Below are 19,610 nucleotides of genomic sequence, written 5' to 3'. Positions count from 1 at the left end.
TATATTTTACTATATCAATATGTACACAAAACATATTAAATATACCCATACCAACCTTTAATAACTACTGTGAGGAAAGGAAGCACACTGGCCATGCTGGTCTACACAGGCAAAGAACCAAAAGGCTACTTTACAGGACAAAAATAATGTTAACACACAAGTGATGCTCTACACCAGCCTCCCGCAGCCTCAGAGCCCAGCTGGTGCTCCCTTCCTCCTCACCAGAATTATCAAGGTACATCTCTGGTTCCTGTGTGAGTTTATACATTTACCAGACAGTCCTATAGATTCTCTCTTACAGGAATAATAATGGGATAGGGTGGGGGTGATAACAGTCGAAACCAAGGAGCAGGAGGGTGGCTGGGTGAGCTAGTCTGTGGGAAATGAGAAATCTGCCTCACAGCCTGACTCATCGGAGGACACCACTCACCTGTGCCATTGGGGAACTCACGATAACCTAATATCACGAATCCCGTATAAAAACTCGCCAGCAGTCACTTCAAGGGTAACTTTACTTAAGGTTTAAAATATGAAACTCTCCCCCCACCCAAGGAGAAGCACCTCATGCCTGCCCTCCTCCTACAATGGCAGCAACAGCAGCAGCCTTCCACTGCCTCCTATCATGCACCCTGCTGCCTTGCTCAAATTCCAGCTGCAACCTTTCAGTCCCATGGAGCAATGGCATTAAAAGGGCCTATGCAGCTTGAACAAATGTTAGAAGTCTGAAGAAGCATCCAATGAAAAATTCCCAGTAGTATTTTAATTATGGAGTTGCATAGTTCAGCCATTTTCTATCACAAGCACCCAATTTCTTTTTTTCCTTAATGTTCTGTGTTCAATAATATCACTATATATTGCTGGGGAGAGAACGTTCCTCACCACCAGGGACAGGGCTCACCACTCCTCTTTGTGACAGCTCTCCAGGCAACACAGCAATGCTTCAATGTTAACATCATAATCCCATAATCATAATCCCATCATAATTCATTACTTCAATTACACTTACAACACCTCTCTGAGCACTGGTAACTTGCACAACACCAATGACATCTGCACCTTCATATTGCAACAAGTGAATGCGATGGAGCACAGCACCCAAGCATTGTTATCTGCATTGGCCCTTCAAACTCTCCACAAAACCTGGTGTTACAAAGTGATGAAAGTTTGGGTCCCCCTAAAAAGAATAATCTCTGTAACAATATATGCATTATAATAAAATTGCACTGTAGAATATGTCCACTACTACCACTGGTATTTGTCTGTTAAATGAAATATAGCTGTGAATTAAGTAAGGCTACTAATGAAGCTAACAAGGAACGCAAGCTAAAGTGTGACACAAGAGCTGTAGGTTGTGGCTCTCTCCCAAATGGAATTATCTCTAAAAATGAAAGAAGAGTAACTCAACACCACCTGAACCTTTCCAAAGTGAGTTAAGTATATAGAGTTCATTTCTTTATTACAGCCTAAGAACAGGAAGGGTTGGGAGACACTGCACCACCAGTAGCCTTCATGTCACACAACAAAGGTGATAACCAACAGTTGTCAGACCCTGCACATGAGATGCCACACACAATTATACAACACCACTCACTCACCCACTTGTCTTTCACACCACCACTACCAGTGCCACCATCACTGACAAGGGTGGCAACCAAATCCTCTACTACCAGACAGTAAAACAGAACAGCATTCACCTGATCACATGTCACACACAGTTGCAGCAGACTTCTCCCATTCACCCCTCCCAACACCACCACCACCACCACCACCACCACCGACATCAATGATATGGTGGTAATTAAACCATCCACAACCACACAGTAAGGTAGAATAATAGTAATGAAATATCATGAAAACTACTTTGCACTTTTATGGCTACTGCATTTATGAAGACAGAAGTGACCTGTGTTTAATAAGAGCCAGTGTCATTGCCTGAGGAGTGACCGAGTACCAGCAAGAGGGTGTTACCCAGAAACACTCCAAAAACACACCAAAACACTCTCAAAATAACCCAAAACACACCAAAACATCCCAAAATACCCCAAAACACTCCAAAAACACACCAAAACACCTTCAAAATACCCCAAAACACCCCAAAACACTACAAACACATCCCAAAACACTCCAAAAACACACCAAAATACTCCAAAAATACTCCTAAACATCTCAAAACACATCAAAACATTCCAAAAACATCCCAAAACACTTTAAAACACACCAAAAATCCCAAAACACCTCCACAACACCACAAAACACTTCAAAACACCCCTTAACCACCCCAAAACACATCAAAACACTTCACAACACACCAAAAACACCCCAAAACACTCCAAAAACACCCCAAAACACCCCAAAAACACCTGAAGACTCCCTCAGAAAACTGAAATAGAATAAAACACAAAATAACAATAATAAAGAAAACAAGCTGCAATATTGAACAGCAGGAACACAAACAAACACACACACACCCTGTAAACAAACAAACAAACAAAAAATAAATAAATAGATAAAAGGATAAAAAATTTGAAAAAATAATAATAAAAACAAGCTAAAAATATATAAACCAATACAAAAAACAACAAACCCACTCAATTACCAAACAAGACAGAATGGAACCTCGCAGCGAAACCGATGATATGCTGGTAATAAGTCACACAGGAGAGCTGAGAGGAATACAAGCCGCTGGTGTTGTGCTTGGAGTAACAGTCGAGGAGAGCAGGACACACGGGCAGCACCACCTTCAAGCCGAGCAGGTCCAGGATCAGACTGCCGAATAACACCTTGCTTGTCCGTGCGTTCCTCTGTGGGTGTTAGGTTAGGTTAGGTTACGTTAGGTTAAGTGAGGTTAGGTTATGTTAGGTTAAGTGAGGTTAGGTTAAGTGAGGTTAGGTTAGGTTAGGTTAAGTTATGTTAGGTTAGGTTAAGTGAGGTTAAGTGAGGTTAGGTTAAGTTAGGTTAGGTTAAGTTAAGTTAGGTTAGGTTAGGTTAAAAGAGGTTAGGTTAAAAGAGGTTAGGTAAGTTTAGGTTAGGTTAGGTTAAGTTAAGTTAGGTTAAAAGAGGTTAGGCTAAGTTATGTTAGGTTAAGTTAGCTTATGTTAGGTTAGGTTAGGTTAAGTGAGGTCTTTTTTATCTTTTATTTTTTCTCAGTATTTTTTTCTTATTGTACTTAGTTCCCTTTCACCAGTGTCCCTCCTATATATACAAAAAATAAAACAAAATAAATAAATAAATAAATAAAGTAAAACAAGAACATTTTTACGACTTTAAATCATTTTCCCAACACACTTGTGCATGGAGGCAGTGTTGCACGAGTGTTGAGTGACAAATATTGCATCTCAGCTTAGCAACACACACCAACACAACACCCTGCTCACCTTCTCCTTGATATCCGCAGCCTGTACTGCCCCTCTGTCCCTGCCGTCCACCTCACCACCACTGCCGCCGCCACCGCCATCGCTGCCGCCAACTTGCTTGCCGGATCGGAGGGTTGCCGTTGCTCTGAAAGTTACATTAGGTTTGGTTAAGTGGGGCCGTGGGAAGAGGATGTAGGTTAGGTTAGGTTTGGTTAGGCTAGGTTATGTTAAGTTTGGCTAGGTTTCTTTAGGTTAGGTTAGGTGAGGTTAGGTTAGGTTAGGTAAGGCTTGGCTAGGTTAGGCTTGCTTAGGTAAGGTTTGGCTAGGTTAGAATTGCTTAGGTTAGGTTAGGTAAAGTTTGGTTAGGCCAGCTTGGGATTAAGACACGAGATAGCCAGTCTTGGGGAGGAGGAAGCACCAGACAGAAGTTAGGGTAGGCTTCTTTGGGTTAGGCTTGGTTTGATTAGGGTCAGCTGAGGAGTGTGAAGCTCCACCACGTTTGGTTAAATTTGAGGTAATATTTTAGTCATTTTCTCTCTCACCACCAAAATTTTCCCACTGTGTAAACTTTGTTAATATTTTTTATCTGAAGGCTACAAAACACATCACTCGCTTTCCATCCCAGACCCCTAAACACCACCCCTTTCTTCCTTCCTTAGCATCAGCCAGCCAGCCTCTTTGGACTTAAATGAAGGAAACTTTTAAACACGTAGATATAATATAACATTTTCTTCTTCACACACACACACACACACACACACACACACACACACACTGCTTCCGTGACGTGGGACAGTGAGGAAGAGCGAGAAAGAGTTTTATCACCAGCTGGAAGGAAACTACCGCTTTGTTTACATCTGACAAGAGAAAACGCGGCTGTCACTTCTGTCAACGGGTAACTAATACAAAGCTGAGAGAGAGGAGAGAGAGAGAGAGAGAGAGAGAGAGAGAGAGAGAGAGAGAGAGAGAGAGAGAGAGAGAGAGAGAGAGAGAGAGAGAGAGAGAGAGATTGTCATATAACCATTTTATACTCAAGATAATAAAAGACAGCAAGCGTTTAATTATTCACTTTTCAACTTTCCCCGCTTGTCTCTAACCTTTTTTCCACTGTGCTGGTGGTGGTGGTGATGGTGGTGGTGGTCACACACTTGCATCTAGTAGTTTCATATATCACAACACGCGCTATAACAGCCCTGACACGCTTCTACTATCAGAGCCTCTCTCAAAAACACTCCAGAATCTTTTATTTTACCTCAAGCACACCACTTCTACCCTCAAAGACCCCATTCTTACCTGCAACATGCTTATAACATAACTAAAACACCTCAAAAGCAAGTCCAATCACACTAAAACACCTTAAAACACCTTAAACATACCCAGAACATTCCTAAACGCACAAAAAAAAACACATCGAAAGTGCACCAAAATATCCCCAAACACACTTAAAATACTCCAAAACTCACCCAAATTGACTTAAAACGCATCCAAAACACACCGTACCAACCCAAAACACACTCAAACTCATCCATAACATCCCAAAACACACTTAAAACATCCCAAAACGCTGAAAACGGCCCAAAACACACTTAAAACACCCCAAAACACACCCAGACTGACCTAAAATACCCAAAAATACCCACAAACGCAGACACAACTCACCCGTATCCACACAAAACACACCCATACTCATCCATAACATCCCAAAATACACTTGAAACATCTCAAAACATTGAAAACAGTCCAAAGCACACTTAAAGCACTCCTAAACAAGCCTAAGACACCCCAAAACACACCAGGAACGCTAAATATTGACTCAAACATCACGAAATCCCTAAAACACACACTCCAACACCTCCTAAATACCTCCAGACACACTCCAACACTCCCTAAACACGCCAAATACACTGGAAGCACTGTCAAGGAAGACAAATACTACAAAGACAGACAGGGCAGCAGGGAAAATTAACCTAAATATTGTTTTCTTAGCATTTTTCTGTTTTACCACCTCCTCTATTCCTTCTCCCTTCATCTTCCTCCTCTATTTCTCTTATTTTCTTACTCATTCTACTCTTATCTACACGTCTGAGTTTAGAAACACGTGGAAACACCAGGAAAACACTGCAAAATACGATAAATATTACCGAGGAGACAGCGGAGCCGATCAAGGTCCCGGGTCCATGATGGCGGCCGTGACGTCACGGCAATTTTACGTACCGTAACGGATTTCATTTCGAAATTGACCCCTCGAAAAAATGGAGCTAGGCTGGAATGCCTTATATATTCTGACTTGACAAATACTTAAACTAATATTCACAATATTAAAACAGCTCCAGCCTGAGTAGTATTTAAAAAATATCCAAATGAAATATGGAAAAAGTGTTGAAATATTCGGCCCCATTTAAATCATTGAAAAGTCCCCAACATTTGAATTTTCAGGAACGTAAAAATTTTTAAAAAATCTGAACTATCATCTTACACCATCAAAAGTTACCTGGAACAAGAAGTAAACAAATAAAACCGAAATTGTGTAAAAAACAAGTGTTGGAACCTAAATACGATTAAAAACCACTGAAAATTCCACCCATTTTCACTCAACAACAAGATAAAACACTTTAAAACATACGAACTATTTTTTCAAGCAATGAAAAGTTAGTTACAAGCTCAAATAGAGAGACAATAACATAAAAAGTGTTGTAATAACAACTTTTAACAGGACCATAAACCATTTTTAAAGTCCACTTATTTCTCTCAACAGGAACGAAGAAACATTTTGAAAATCATAAGCAATTTTTAGAAACACAAAAGACGTAATTAGAGCGTGAAATAAAAAAACAAGTTTGTCAAAATACTGCCAAAAAAACTCCCCGCATTTTCGTAAAGCAACACAAAATTGAACACAACTCAACACAAGCCACGAAAATACTTCTAAAGCAAATAATTATTTTTATAAACCATAAAAACATGCTATACGAGCAGAATAAAGAAGTTAAGAAAAATACCAAAAAAATTTTGAAACCCACAGGATGAATCAGGTTGGCAGAGGTAGCCAGGCATCATGGCGGCCCTTGACAGTGGAGAGAACGGCCGCTATTTTGCCTGTTATTTTTCCATCGTAACTAATTGAGGCAATGGCAGATATATCTAGCTAGCGGATATGAAAGCCTAGTCATGGGGCTCCACTTAGTGACGTGTTAGGCTTACAATAAGTGAGAAATGAAGCAGATATTGGCGGACAAATGGGGAAGGCTGCCTCCACCTCAGCTGATAACATTAGTAAAGTGTATTTTTTTTACGTCTTTATAATTCCTGTCATGGTTAATTAGTAAGAGTTTTGTGGTGGAGGCTTGGAGCGCTTGTGGCACCGTGGAATGCTGAGTCACATCAATATATTCCTAACGAGGTGCAAAAACATGAAATACCAGGCTTAACAATAAATAAACAGTAAGGTTAACCACTGACCTGACAGCCCTGTGTTGTTGTTGTGGGTGACATGTAACAACACTATCATAGTTACCGCCTATTACATCAGACTGTGCAAATTACCTGGCTGGACAAGTGGTGGGCCGGTTTCTTACCAATATTAGCCTTGGTGGCACTGCAGGCACCAAGCTTGCACCAGCACACGCAGGCAGCCACCACGGCCCCTGTCACTGTCTTGTTCTGCGAAAATACGTTAAATAAAGCACCAGTTTATAGCACCCTTTAAACATAGTGCCTTGTGTCTGACGTCTGGTACTGTGTCGTCCCTCCCAGCCTGCTCCGCACAATACGCAAGCAAAACTATCCACAAGACACTTTTACCTTTCAATAACAAGCACCAACTTCTTTTATATTATACTAAACTAATAGAAAATTAAATGTAAAAAATTATAAGCGCGTAAAAATAAATCTCAGGCCATTATAACTGTAATTGTCAAAGTATCTAGACATTACTGATTGAAGCGCCAAATTCAAACTGGTCCTGGCGGGTCTTACACTGCAATGTCTCGTCCCTTGTGTGGCGTAATGTGAAATCATTGAAAAGCTTGTGTGAATTGAAGGCTTGGCTTAATACTGTGTTATATCTCAGCTTATCATTATTAAGTATTTATCATTTGACGTTAAAAAACAACAATACTTCACAGAGATATCCAAGTATAACAGAGGCTTCCATACTGTAGCTAATGATCAACAGAGAATTACCAGCCTTTCTCTGTGTGTCAAGGAGAGCCCACCTGCATGTACTGAATATATGTTTTTAATTATTCTTTTGTGATTAATCTTTTTAACATATCTGCGCCAATGTAAACTAGTATGTACTTAGAAGGCTTACCAATGTGTGGGTGTTGGTGGGTTTGGTGCTACTCAAAGGGAACACGTGCTGGAGAAGTCTGGGAAGCACTGATGTACAAATAACTGAGCGTATTTTAATTCACATAAGTCTCCCATAAAAATAAAAAGCTGACCTCCGTTTTCTCTTACGAACGTAAACATTTAGGCTATTTTTTCTTCTTTTATTGTTTTTTTTTTCTCTCCTCGTTTCTCTCTCTCTCTCTCTCTCTCTCTCTCTCTCTCTCTCTCTCTCTCTCTCTCTCTCTCTCTCTCTCTCTCTCTCTCTGACTTTCTACGTATTTTGCCTGTCTGTCCTCGTGTGTGTGTGTGTGTGTGTGTGTGTGTGTGTGTGTGTGTGTGTGTGTGTGTGTGTGTGTGTGTGTGTGTGTGTGTCTTTAATTTATTCGTTCATTCATTATTTCATCTTTCATTGTATTTTACCTTCTCTCTCTCTCTCTCTCTCTCTCTCTCTCTCTCTCTCTCTCTCTCCTCATTTTACGAAGCATATCACCAACTATCTAACTAACAGAGAGAGAGAGAGAGAGAGAGAGGAGAGAGAGAGAGAGAATTTATAAGTAACCAAAAAAACAGACAGGCTGAGTGAATGTAAGTGTGTGTGTGTGTGTGTGTGTGTGTGTGTGTGTGAGGGAGAAAAAAAAATTTTGTCAATCACTGGGACCATAAAAAAAACACCCATGAAAACCCGTGTCACTTCAACAAGTAGTGGAGGTACGGGAGCAATGCCTCAAATTATGTGAGGAAATGAATAACCTCTCTACATCTCTCCTGCCATTCCGTTCTGCCCTGAAAACATGCTGCATTGATTAAGTGGATATTCATAGTATTATCTCACTACTCACCGGCTTTCCAGGGCCAGCATGCCTCACAAATAAGGGCACTGCGCTGGACGCTGCCATACCCACCAGTGCACATTGCCGCCATGCTCGAGTTGTCCACACGGCGCGGCCTTCAAGTGAGTCCAGCGTGCCAGATTGTTTTGGCCATATTATCGTACTATACAGGTTGAAATTATTGTACTTCTGGTAAAATTATCGTTCATATGTAATTATTCTAAATATTATGCAAAACTGCCACTTTCCAAATACGGAATTTAGGTTTTATATATATATATATATATATATATATATATATATATATATATATATATATATATATATATATATATATATATATATATATATATATACTTTTAAAGTTTAAAGTTTCGGACTGGGGAGAATATACGTTGTCTGCCCACCAAGTACGTACTACAAGAAGAGGTTGAATGAGTCAAGTACTTTGATATCTCTGCGTTACACATGGTAAATAATTGACCAGCTATACAAATTTTTTATTATGGATATTTGGCATATAAATATGTACTATGAAAGTCTTAACACTACCTCTCCGAAACATCTGCAGGAACATTTACAAGTCGACATTCCAGAGCAGCGTATCCCATGCATTAATGCGGCTGGTGCCAGGATCCGGTCGCTTGAGTTATAATGAGTTACTCAAATCATTCCCCATTGATGATTTCCTATTGGCGAGTATTATGCGTCTAAGGACTGGTTCCCTTGATCCAGAACATGCTTAGGTGAATGGCAGAGGCTGCCCGGTAGTGTGAAGTTTCTCCCGGGACGTGATTGATGCTGGGCAGGAGACAGGATAGAAGTCCTAATTGTAAGCATGTTTCCTTTCCGTAATGACATCTTGAAAACCTGAGGGCACGCAGGTGAAGGGGAGCAGCAAGCGATTTATGACTGGCTACTGCAACTTCTTCCTTCTCTCCAGCATCACATCCATTGCCTTGCGGACACTTAAGCGAACCCATTAGATTTTTCATTGACCTGAAATATGTTATTTTTCGTTAGATATTATTATTAATTATTATTATTATTATTATTATTATTATTATTATTATTATTATTATTATTATTAATTAATTAATTAATTTATTTATTTATCTATTTTTACTTTCTTTAAAGCTTGAGTTTATCTTTGAGCTGCAAGCCTGAACAAAACATCTTGCATTCAGCTAAAACACTTGATTCAACAAGCTGGTCTGACTGACCTTGGTCCTATCCTTGCTGCGGTAGGCCTTCGCGTAGAAATCTGCGAAGAGGACGAAGAAGATGACCGCCTGTCCACACAACCAGCGCACCAGAACAGGCACCACGGGAACGTCACACTCCACGAACGCCAGCTGCGGTACATGAGGTGTAAGATGAGCAAATATTTCAGTAGGATAGACATTTGTACAACTCTAATACGTACGTACATCAGCGGTTGAAACAAATGCCCGCGAAAAAAATAAATAAATAAAATAAATAAAATAAAATAAATAAATAATAAATAAATAAATGAATAAATAAATAAATAAAAAGAAATAAAAACAAATAAAATAATTCTCTCTCTCTCTCTCTCTCTGATAATGTCTGTCACTGGCCGCAGTCTCCTCTATCTAGAATCCCATCAAGCAAGTAACAACCAGAGCAAGCCATCATCAGTAAGTGGGGAAGTGGCATCATTCGGCAAAACGTGACCAAGCCACGCCTAATAGCACGTTTGATTCCTACTGTTGCTTATTACGTGAGACCACAAGTATGTGGACAAGCATGTCATAATCCACAATCATTCTTACGTCTGCGGCTTAGCGTACCGACAAGGCGTGGAAGAAAACGATGGTGAACTGCGCCATCATTATCATCCTCATCATAGGAGACACAGACACACACACACACCGTAAGCTCCCTACAAGACAGTAAACACAAAAATATGAGTGAAAAATGAAACTAGAGGAATATTAATCAACATTTTATTAAGGTAAGGTGAGTTTACACCCTGACAAGAGAGTTTGCACACTACAGCCTATTAGACTATCACTAGAACCATGAAAACACCCTTGAAAACCCTAATAACTTCCACTACGGCCTGTTAAATTTTAGAACCATAAAAACACCCTTGAAAACCGCAGTAACTTCCACTACAGCCTCTTAGACTATCACTGGAACCATGAAAACACCCTTGAAAACCCTAATAACTTCCACTACAGCCTGTTAAATTTTAGAACCATAAAAACACCCATGAAAAACCGCAATAACTTTCACCACAGCCTCTTAAACTGTCACTGGAACCATGAAAACACCCTTGAAAACCCTAATAACTTCCACCACAGCCTCTTAAACTGTCACTGGAACCATGAAAAATAAAAGAAACAAAATAGATAATGATAGCCCAAAAGAAGGAACACGACAAAACACCGCCCCAAAACTAGCCCAAAAGAAGGAACGTGACAAAAAACCGCCGAAAAACTAGCCCAAACACCACATAAATAGCCCAACATCAGCCCAACATCCTTCCTCCTTAACCTGGCTAATATAAACAGGCTGAGAACGTGGGCAGGGAGCTCAGTAGGCCTGCTGCATCACTAGCGGCAGCAGCATGGAGAGGCTGTCTACAATATAGCACACTTCTGCCCACATTACCCAGAATCCTGCAGAGAAAGAGAGAGAGAGAGAGAGAGAGAGAGAGAGAGAGAGAGAGAGAGAGAGAGAGAGAGAGAGAGAGGAGAGAAGAGGGAGAGAGAGAGAGAGAGAGAGAGAGAGAGAGAGAGAGAGAGAGAGAGAGAGACGAGAGAGAGAGAGAGACCCAAACAACACAGACAACACAACAAAATACACCCAAACACACCAACACACACCTCTACACCCCCAAACACCCCCAAAACATTGTCCCACACACCCAAAGACACCTCTACACCCCCAAACACACCAAAAACACCCTTAAATATATCCATACACATCCAAACACCACCCAAAACACCCTCAAACACACCCAAACACATCCAAAACACACACAAAACACAGCCAAACATACCCAAAATACCCACAAACACATCCAAAACACCCCAAAAACACACTAAAAACACACACAAAACACAGCTAAACACCCCCAAAACACCCTAAAATACACCCAAAACACCCAAAAAACACCCAAAAAACACAGCCTCAGACTTCCAAACACACAAAACACACGCAAAAACACCCCAAAACACCCCCCAAACACACCAAAAACACACACAAAACACAGCAAAACACCCTAAAATACACCCAAAACACCCCAAAACACACCAAAAACACAGCTAAACATACCAAAACACCCAAAACACCCAAAAATACACCCAAAACACCCAAAAACACCCCAAAACACATCCAAAACACCTCAAAACACACCAAAAACACACACACAAAACACAGCCAAACATACCAAAACACCCAAAACACCCAAAAATACACCCAAAACACCCTTAAAACACCCAAAAACACCCCAAAAACACCTCAAAACACACCAAAAAACACAAACAAAACACAGCTAAACACTCTCGAACAACACAAACAAACCTATTGATGTCACAACAGGTCCGAACGCCCTTGGAAGAGCCCCTGGTGACCTTCGAATGCCAAACAGGGTACCCTTGTGAGAGGCCGTGCCATGACAGGAGGCGAGGGCAGTGAGGCAGGGCACCATCATAGAGGAACCTAAGAGAGGGGAGGGGGGGGTGGTAAGCAGGGGGCTGGCAGGGGTGTTATGAAGTGTAAGGGGATAGACACACAGACAGACAAACAGGTAAGATACACAGGGTTTACTGAGGGTGTAGGGGAGAAACTGAGGGTGTAGGGGACAAACAGGGTAGTTTAATAAGATGCAGAGGTCAGATAGGGTGTATTTATGGTGTAAGGGTGGATAGCAGGGGTGTACTGAGGTGTAGGACAGAGAGAGAGAAAGAGAGAAAGAGAGAGAGTACAAGGTATCTCTTCGACCTACATTTAGATTGGTGTATACAAGCCTTACTTAATATATGTAGAGGTTTCTGAGCATATACCAGTATCTCTTATGGGTTTGTGTGTGTGTACCAGCCTTACCAAGTGTCTGTGTGTTTCTGAGTGTACACCAGTGTTTGTGTACAAGTTTACATGTGTACACCAGTCTTAGTAAGTATTTCAGTGTGTTTTTAAGTGTATACCAGCATGAATTTTGTGTTTTCAAAAGTGTTTGAGTGTTTATTTAAATTATCTGTTATCCCAGCCCCTACAGACCCACCTATGGCATACAGCGTCAGTCCAGAGTACAGCCCCAGGGTTGGTCTTGCTAGCCCCGATGAGGATGAAAGCAGGAGTCATCGTCATTAACCACTGTGGATGGTGAGGGTGGTAGAGGAGGCAGTGGTGGGTTTAATAATAGTGTTACTGATAAATCCTGTTGTTTTATATTGTAATTCTACACAGTAAAAATATAGATTTGAAAATATACTTTGTAAACCTCAGTAACTTCCACTACAGCCCATTAAACTAGAACCATGAAAACATCCTTGAAAACCCCAGTAACTTGCACTACAGCCTGTTAGACTAGAACCATGAAAACACCCTTGAAAACCCCAGTAACTTCCACTACACCCTGTTAAACAAAAACCATGAAAACACCCTTGAAAACCCCAGTAACTTCCACTACACCCTGTTAAACAAGAACCATGAAAAACACCCTTGAAAACCTCAGTAACTTCCACTACACCCTGTTAAACTCGAACCATGAAAACACCCTTGAAAACACACACACAGGCAACCCTTTCCCGGCCACACACACACACAAACCCTCTCCAACACACACACACACACACACACAAACCCCAGAACACACCATACCTAATTGGCAGTTGCTTTTTCAGTTCCAGTCTTAACACTTCGCATAAACCCTCTCTGTGTAATTGCCATGACCAGGCCCAGGAAGGAAAACTTGCGGTCCTGCGCCAACGAGTCGTAACTATGCTTGTGGTGGGTCGCGAAGATCAGCGTTAACTCCAGGCTGGAATACAGGAACAGGTAGAGGAAGTAAACTCGGCTAAGTTGTATTAATTTCATGCGTTCTACAGAGAGAGAGAAAGACAGATGTTTATGAATGAAGGGAGAGGAGGAGGAGGAGGAACGGGAGGTAGTGTGTGTGTGTGTGTGTGTGTGTGTGTGTGTGTGTGTGTGTGTGTGTGTGTGTGTGTGTGTGTGTGTGTGTGTGTGTGTGTGTCATATAACCATTTTATACTCAAGATAATAAAAGACAGCAAGCGTTTAATTATTAATTTTCCAACTTTCTTCGCTTGCCTAAACTTTCTTCCACACTGCTGGTGGTGATGGTGGTGGTCTTCCTGCTTCCCTATTTCGTCCCTCTACATTTGTATCTTAAAAGAAAAAAAGATCGTATTACTGAATCAACACCAATGAACACTTAACCTTACCTAACCTAAAGTGTACCTCTGTTTTTACCCTCTACCCATCACTACAACCTCCAGTACCTTCCCCTGCTAGGACTCCAACACCACAACACCTCGTACAGACCCAGACATCCCACACACGTGCATCTAGAAGCTTCATACATCACAACACACGCTATAACACCCCTGACACGCTTCTACTATCACACTCCCCCCCTTAAACACTCCAGAACCTTTTATTTTACCTCCAGCACACCACTTCTACCCTCAAAGACCCAGTACTTATCTGCAACATGCCTATAACATAACCAAAACACCTCAAAAGCAACTCCAACCACACTAAAACACCTTAAAAACACCTTAAACACTCCTAAACGCACAAAAAACACCCTAAACACATCGAAAGTGCACCAAAATATCCCCAAACACACTTAAAATACTCCAAAACTCACCCAATTGACTTTAAAACGCATCGAAAACACACCGTACCTACCCAAAACACACTCAAACTCATCCATAACATTCTAAAACACACTTAAAACATCCCAAAACACTGGAAAACGGCCCAAAACACACTTAAAACACCCCAAAACACCCAGACTGACCTAAAATACCCACAAACGCACCCAAAATTCCCCGGTATCCACACAAAACACACCCAAACTCGTCCATAACATCCTAAAATACACTTGAAACATCACAAAACATTGAAAACAGTCCCAAACACACTTAAAGCACTCCTAAACAAGCCTAAGACACCCCAAAACACACCAGGAACGCTAAATATTGACTCAAACATCACCAAATCCCTAAAACACACACTTCAACACCCTTTCAACACCTCCAGACACACTGCAACACTCCCTAAACACCTCCAGACACACTCCAACACCTCTTAAACACACCAAATACACTGGAAGCACTGTCAGGGAAGACAAATACTACCAAGACAGACAGGGCAGCAGGGAAAATTAAGCTAAATATTGTTTTCTTATCATTTTTTCTGTTTTACCACCTCCTCTATTCCTTCTCCCTTCCTCTTCCTCCTCTATTTCTCTTATTTTCTTACTCATTCTACTCTTATCTACACGTCTGAGTTTAGAAACACGTGGAAACACCAGGAAAACACTGCAAAGTACGATAATTATTACCGAGGAGACAGCGGAGCCGATCAAGGTCCCTGGTCCATGATGGCGGCCGTGACGTCACGGCAATTTTACGTACCGTAACGGATTTCATTTCGAAATTGACCCCTCGAAAAAATGGAGCTAGGCTGGAATGCCTTATATATTCTGACTTGACAAATACTTAAAATAATATTCACAATATTAAAACAGCTCTAGCCTGAGTAGTATTTAAAAAATATCCAAATGAAATATGGAAAAAGTGTTGAAATATTCGGCACCATTTAAATCATTGAAAAGTCCACAACATTTGAATTTTTAGGAACGTAAAAATTTTTAAAAAATCTGAACTATCATCTTACACAATCAAAAGTGACCTGGAACAAGAAGTAAACAAATAAAACCGAAATTGTGTAAAAACCAAGTGTTGAACCTAAATACGATTAAAAACCACTGAAAAGTCCACCTATTTTCACTCAACAACAAGATAAAACACTTTAAAACATACAAACAATTTTTTCAAGCAATGAAAAGTTAGTTACAAGCTCAAATAGAGAGACAATAACACAAAAAGTGTTGTAATAACAACTTTTAACAGGACCATAAACCATTTTTAAAGTCCACTTATTTCTCTCAACAGGAACCAAAAAACAATTTAAAAATCATAAGCAATTTTTAGAAATACAAAAGACGTAGTTAGAACGTGAAATAAAAAATCAAGTTTGTCAAAATACTGCTAAAAAAACACCCCGCATTTTCGGCAAGCAACACAAAATTGAACACAACTCAACACAAGCCACGAAATTACTTCTAAAGCAAATAATTATTTTTATAAACCATAAAAAACATGCTATACCAGCAGAATAAAGAAGTTAAGAAAAAAATAAAAAAAATATTGGAACCCACAGGTTGAAGCAGGTTGGCAGAGGTAGCCAGGCATCATGGCGGCCTTTGTCAGTGAAGAGAACGGCCGCTATTTTGCCTGTTATTCTTCCATCGTAACTAATTGAGGCAATGGCAGATATATCTAGCTAGCGGATATGAAAGCCTAGTCATGTGGCTCCACTTAGTGACGTGTTAGGCTTACAATAAGTGAGAAATGAAGCAGATATTGGCGGACAAATGGGGAAGGCTGCCTCCACCTCAGCTGATAACATTAAGTGTATTTTTTTGACGTTTTTATAATTCCTGTCATGGTTAATTAGGAAGAGTTTTGTGGTGGAGGCTTGGAGCGCTTGTGGCACCGTGGAATGCTGGGTCACGTCAATATATTCCTAACCAGGTGCAAAAACATGAAATACGAGGCTCAACAATGAACAGTAAGGTTAACCACTGACCTGACAGCCCTGTGTTGTTGTTGTGGGTGACACGTAACAATACTATCACAGTTACCGCCTGTTACATCACACTGTGCAAATTAGCTGGCTGGACAAGTGGTGGGCGGGGTTTCTTACCAATATTAGCCTTGGTGGCCCTGTAGGCACCTCCCTGTAGGCACCTCCAGGCAGGCACCAAGCTTGCACCAGCACACGCAGGCACCCACGGCCCTGTCACTGTCTTGTTCTGCCAAAATACATTCAATGAAGCCACAGTTTATGGCACCCTTTAAACACAGTGCCTTTCTGTGTTGTCTGGTGCTGTGTTGTCCTCCCTTGGCCTGCTCTGCACAGTACGGACACAAACCTATCCACAACACACTTTTACCTTTCAATAACAACCACCAACTTCTTTTATATTATACGAAACTAATGGAAAATTAAATATAAAGAATTATAAGCGTGTAAAAATAAATCTCAGGCCATTATAACTGTAATTGTCAAAGTATCTAGATGTTACTGATTGAAGCGCCAAATTCAAACTGGTCCTGGCGGGTCTTACACTGCAATGTCTCGTCCCTTGTGTGGCGTAATGTGAAATCATTGAAAAGCTTGTGTGAATTGAAGGCTTGGCTTAATACTGTGTTATATCTCAGCTTATCATTATTAAGTATTTACCATTTGACGTTAAAAAACAACAATACTTCACAGAGATATCCAAGTATAACAGGCTTCCATACTGTAGCTAATGATCAACAGAGAATTACCAGCCTTTTTCTGTGTGTCAAGGAGAGCCCTTAGGGAAACGTTCGTGTGCGTGTGTGTGTGTGTGTGTGTGTGGTATGGAAAGATATAATTGCTTAAGTACAGCCTCTCTCTCTCTCTCTCTCTCTCTCTCTCTCTCTCTCTCTCTCTCTCTCTCTCTCTCTCTCTCTCTCTCTCTCTCTCTCTCTCTCTCTCTCTCTCTCTCTCTCTCTCTCTCTCTCTCTCCGTATTTTGCCTGTCTGCCCTCGTGTGTGTGTGTGTGTGTGTGTGTGTATCTCATTTATTTATTTAAGTTATTTTTCTTCTTCACGCAGATAGTAATTGACGAACACAACACACCACGTGGAGAGAAGCAAGGTGTGGAGTACCCAAGCCTCTCACAGTCCATGCTAGTAGACTCACCCTGCATGTGGAGATCTCCCAAAATGCACGGAGGTTATTCAGAGCTGCAGGACAGAGTACTTGAGGCCATTGGTGAACAGAAAGCTGAGGTTGAACAAAGGTAGAGTAAAGATTACACTGACATTTGGGACATTGACATTGTTTGTTACCAGTATTATATTGATTCCTTTTATTTCAGCCAAGAATTGATAGCTGCCCAAGGTGTAAGCAAGATTCACAATGATGAGGTCATTGTGACGTGTGCAATGTGTCCACTGGTCTTGGCCTTCCTGACCAAGGCAGCCACACAAAGGAAATTCCACGTCATTGTTGCCGAACGTGCCCCTAAATATGATGTAAGGTGTTTTATGCGTCTCTTTCACGTCATCGTGTCTGATGTGCACAATACATAACACAGGGACTGCCACATGTAGGGGTGATGGCTTCTTGCAGCTTCCTTTATTTTATTATGTTCTTATGTTCTCAATACATCTTTTACTTGTGCAGGGTCACCCAGTGGCAAAAGCTTTATGTACTGCTGGAATTGAGACAACATTAATTCAAGACTCTGCAGTGTTCCCCATCATGTCACGTGTCAACAAGGTCATCAAAGGTCATCGTTGGCACCGAGACGGTGGTGACCAACGGAGGCATTGAGACCTTTGTTGGTGCAGCCTCTCTTGCCTCACCACCAAAGTTTTATTCTGTTCCAGTAAGTTTTATTTGTTAGTCATTATCCTGATACCTCTTTCAGTGGGGCAGTATTTGAAACATATTTACTGTTGCAAATTGAACAGGGAAGGTATCACAAAAGTACATACCATTTTATTCTCACAGAAATTCTTGATTCCAGTTTTTGATACATTCCTTTTCCACATGTTTATTTCATGTAGGTGGATATACATTCCTCGTGTTGAGTGTTGGATGGTCCTTTCTCAAACCTCAACCTGTTGTTGTCTCATGTGGAGCTAGATACTATCAGATCAGTACCTATATAATATTGAAAATCATGGCATGAATTGTGCATTTTGCTTATTGTCACAAATCTTCATTTTCAGCTGTATGTGTGCACTCCCACATACAAATTTAGCTTGATGGGCTGTGAAGAAATGTGATGCCGGATAAGAGGGATTTTACTGTACCCTGTTTATCTTGCACATCTACTCACTTAGCTTTAAATAATGGCTGCTGACCATTTAAATCTCTTTTATTTCAGTCGAGGTACTGCACCATCCTACGTGTACCGGCAGCTTAGCGAACTGTACCGTCCCACTTCTTGTGATCTCTAAGGTAACAGCTTTAATCCTTGCAAATAAGGAATAAGAGAAAAGAGACACACCTGCCATTTGTACTGTTATGCTGTAGTGTTCTGTCATTTTTTTTCCTTTTATCCTAGAACCATTTTTGGTCATTCATGTTTCTAAAAATTATTATACAAAAATGTTGAGCTTAATATGTTTGGTGTAGCTTTTTGTAACATGTGTTATTGTTAATGTGTGTGGTTCCCCTCAGGAAGAATGTTGCAGTATTAGCAGTAATGTTACAGCCAATGGAAGTGTCTGTATTGTGCTTTGGTGGGAGGTTAATTTGATGTATTTTTAGAGTTGTGCAGGATATTATAGCAAGCCCTCAAAATAAAGAAAATAACTATAGAAAACACTCCTTGTATTGAAAACACCACTGCAGAGAAATCTCTAATGAAACAGGAAACCCTACATTCAGTACTGTGTGGTTGTTGCAGTAACACTGAGCTAAATGCCTTTTGGATGGTTGTACACTAAAAATAATGTAAAAATGCCTATAAACAACTGTCCCTGCATTAAAAACCTTTCATCATAAAATTACACACAAGATACTCAACCAGTGCATGAATGTTCAAGCAGTACCATTTGCTCCCTTCTGCACAGCTTGCAGCAACACTTCTGGCGCTGCATAGTGAACAGTGAAGCACGGTGTCTTCGTGCTGCCATCCTTTTCCTTGTCAGGCATCAAATGTGCAAACCCAAAATCCACAATCTTAATAACTGAATCTTCAGAAGAATCCTTGAACAAGAGATTCCGTGAAAAGATGTTTAGATTAGAATGGCCTCGGAGAAGG

General features: G+C 40.7%; 2 protein-coding genes and 2 long non-coding RNA genes across 8 annotated transcripts in view; 2 read left to right on the top strand and 2 right to left on the bottom strand.

The window, feature by feature from the left end:
* Window positions 1-7,416, bottom strand: part of LOC135091099 (uncharacterized) — a 7,432-nt gene extending 16 nt beyond the window's left edge. The window contains exons 1-3 of one of the 2 annotated variants that reach the window (XR_010262317.1): window positions 6,929-7,416; window positions 3,375-3,498; window positions 1-2,801 (exon numbers count right to left, since the gene is read on the bottom strand). The exon at window positions 1-2,801 is cut by the window's left edge and continues 16 nt beyond it. This is a non-coding gene — a long non-coding RNA (uncharacterized LOC135091099). Of the gene's footprint in view, window positions 2,802-3,374; window positions 3,499-4,126; window positions 4,232-6,928 lie in introns of those variants that run through there. The other variant, XR_010262318.1, reaches the window with a different exon arrangement.
* A 1,587-nt stretch (window positions 7,417-9,003) lies between these two features.
* On the bottom strand, window positions 9,004-17,068 carry LOC135091084 (uncharacterized). 4 transcript variants are annotated; one of them, XM_063988460.1, is made up of 7 exons: window positions 16,505-17,068; window positions 13,817-13,893; window positions 13,367-13,526; window positions 12,768-12,859; window positions 12,068-12,205; window positions 9,739-9,870; window positions 9,004-9,514 (listed from the first exon to the last, which is right to left on the bottom strand). In XM_063988460.1, the coding sequence occupies exons 4-7, from the start codon at window positions 12,851-12,853 to the stop codon at window positions 9,226-9,228; spliced, it is 645 nt and encodes a 214-aa protein (XP_063844530.1). In that variant the 5' UTR covers window positions 12,854-12,859; window positions 13,367-13,526; window positions 13,817-13,893; window positions 16,505-17,068; the 3' UTR covers window positions 9,004-9,225. The 4 variants fall into 4 exon arrangements, with proteins under 4 accessions (XP_063844530.1, XP_063844529.1, XP_063844528.1 ...); XM_063988459.1 differs by lacking the exon at window positions 16,505-17,068 and adding an exon at window positions 15,078-15,152; XM_063988458.1 differs by lacking the exon at window positions 13,817-13,893.
* Window positions 10,071-12,972, top strand: LOC135091109 (uncharacterized). The gene is made up of 2 exons (XR_010262331.1): window positions 10,071-10,490; window positions 12,753-12,972. It is a non-coding gene; the product is annotated as an uncharacterized LOC135091109 (long non-coding RNA).
* Window positions 16,002-19,471, top strand: LOC135091085 (translation initiation factor eIF2B subunit beta-like). Its single transcript, XM_063988462.1, has 5 exons — window positions 16,002-16,212; window positions 17,446-17,633; window positions 17,712-17,868; window positions 18,020-18,224; window positions 18,571-19,471. Exons 1-4 carry the CDS (start codon window positions 16,150-16,152, stop codon window positions 18,167-18,169), a joined length of 558 nt encoding a protein of 185 aa, XP_063844532.1. The 5' UTR covers window positions 16,002-16,149; the 3' UTR covers window positions 18,170-18,224; window positions 18,571-19,471.
* The last annotated feature ends 139 nt before the right edge of the window (window positions 19,472-19,610 follow it).

Source organism: Scylla paramamosain, chromosome 36 (assembly GCF_035594125.1).
Source record: "Scylla paramamosain isolate STU-SP2022 chromosome 36, ASM3559412v1, whole genome shotgun sequence".
Lineage (NCBI taxonomy): Eukaryota > Metazoa > Arthropoda > Malacostraca > Decapoda > Portunidae > Scylla > Scylla paramamosain.
This window is presented reverse-complemented; position numbering and strand designations above follow the sequence as displayed.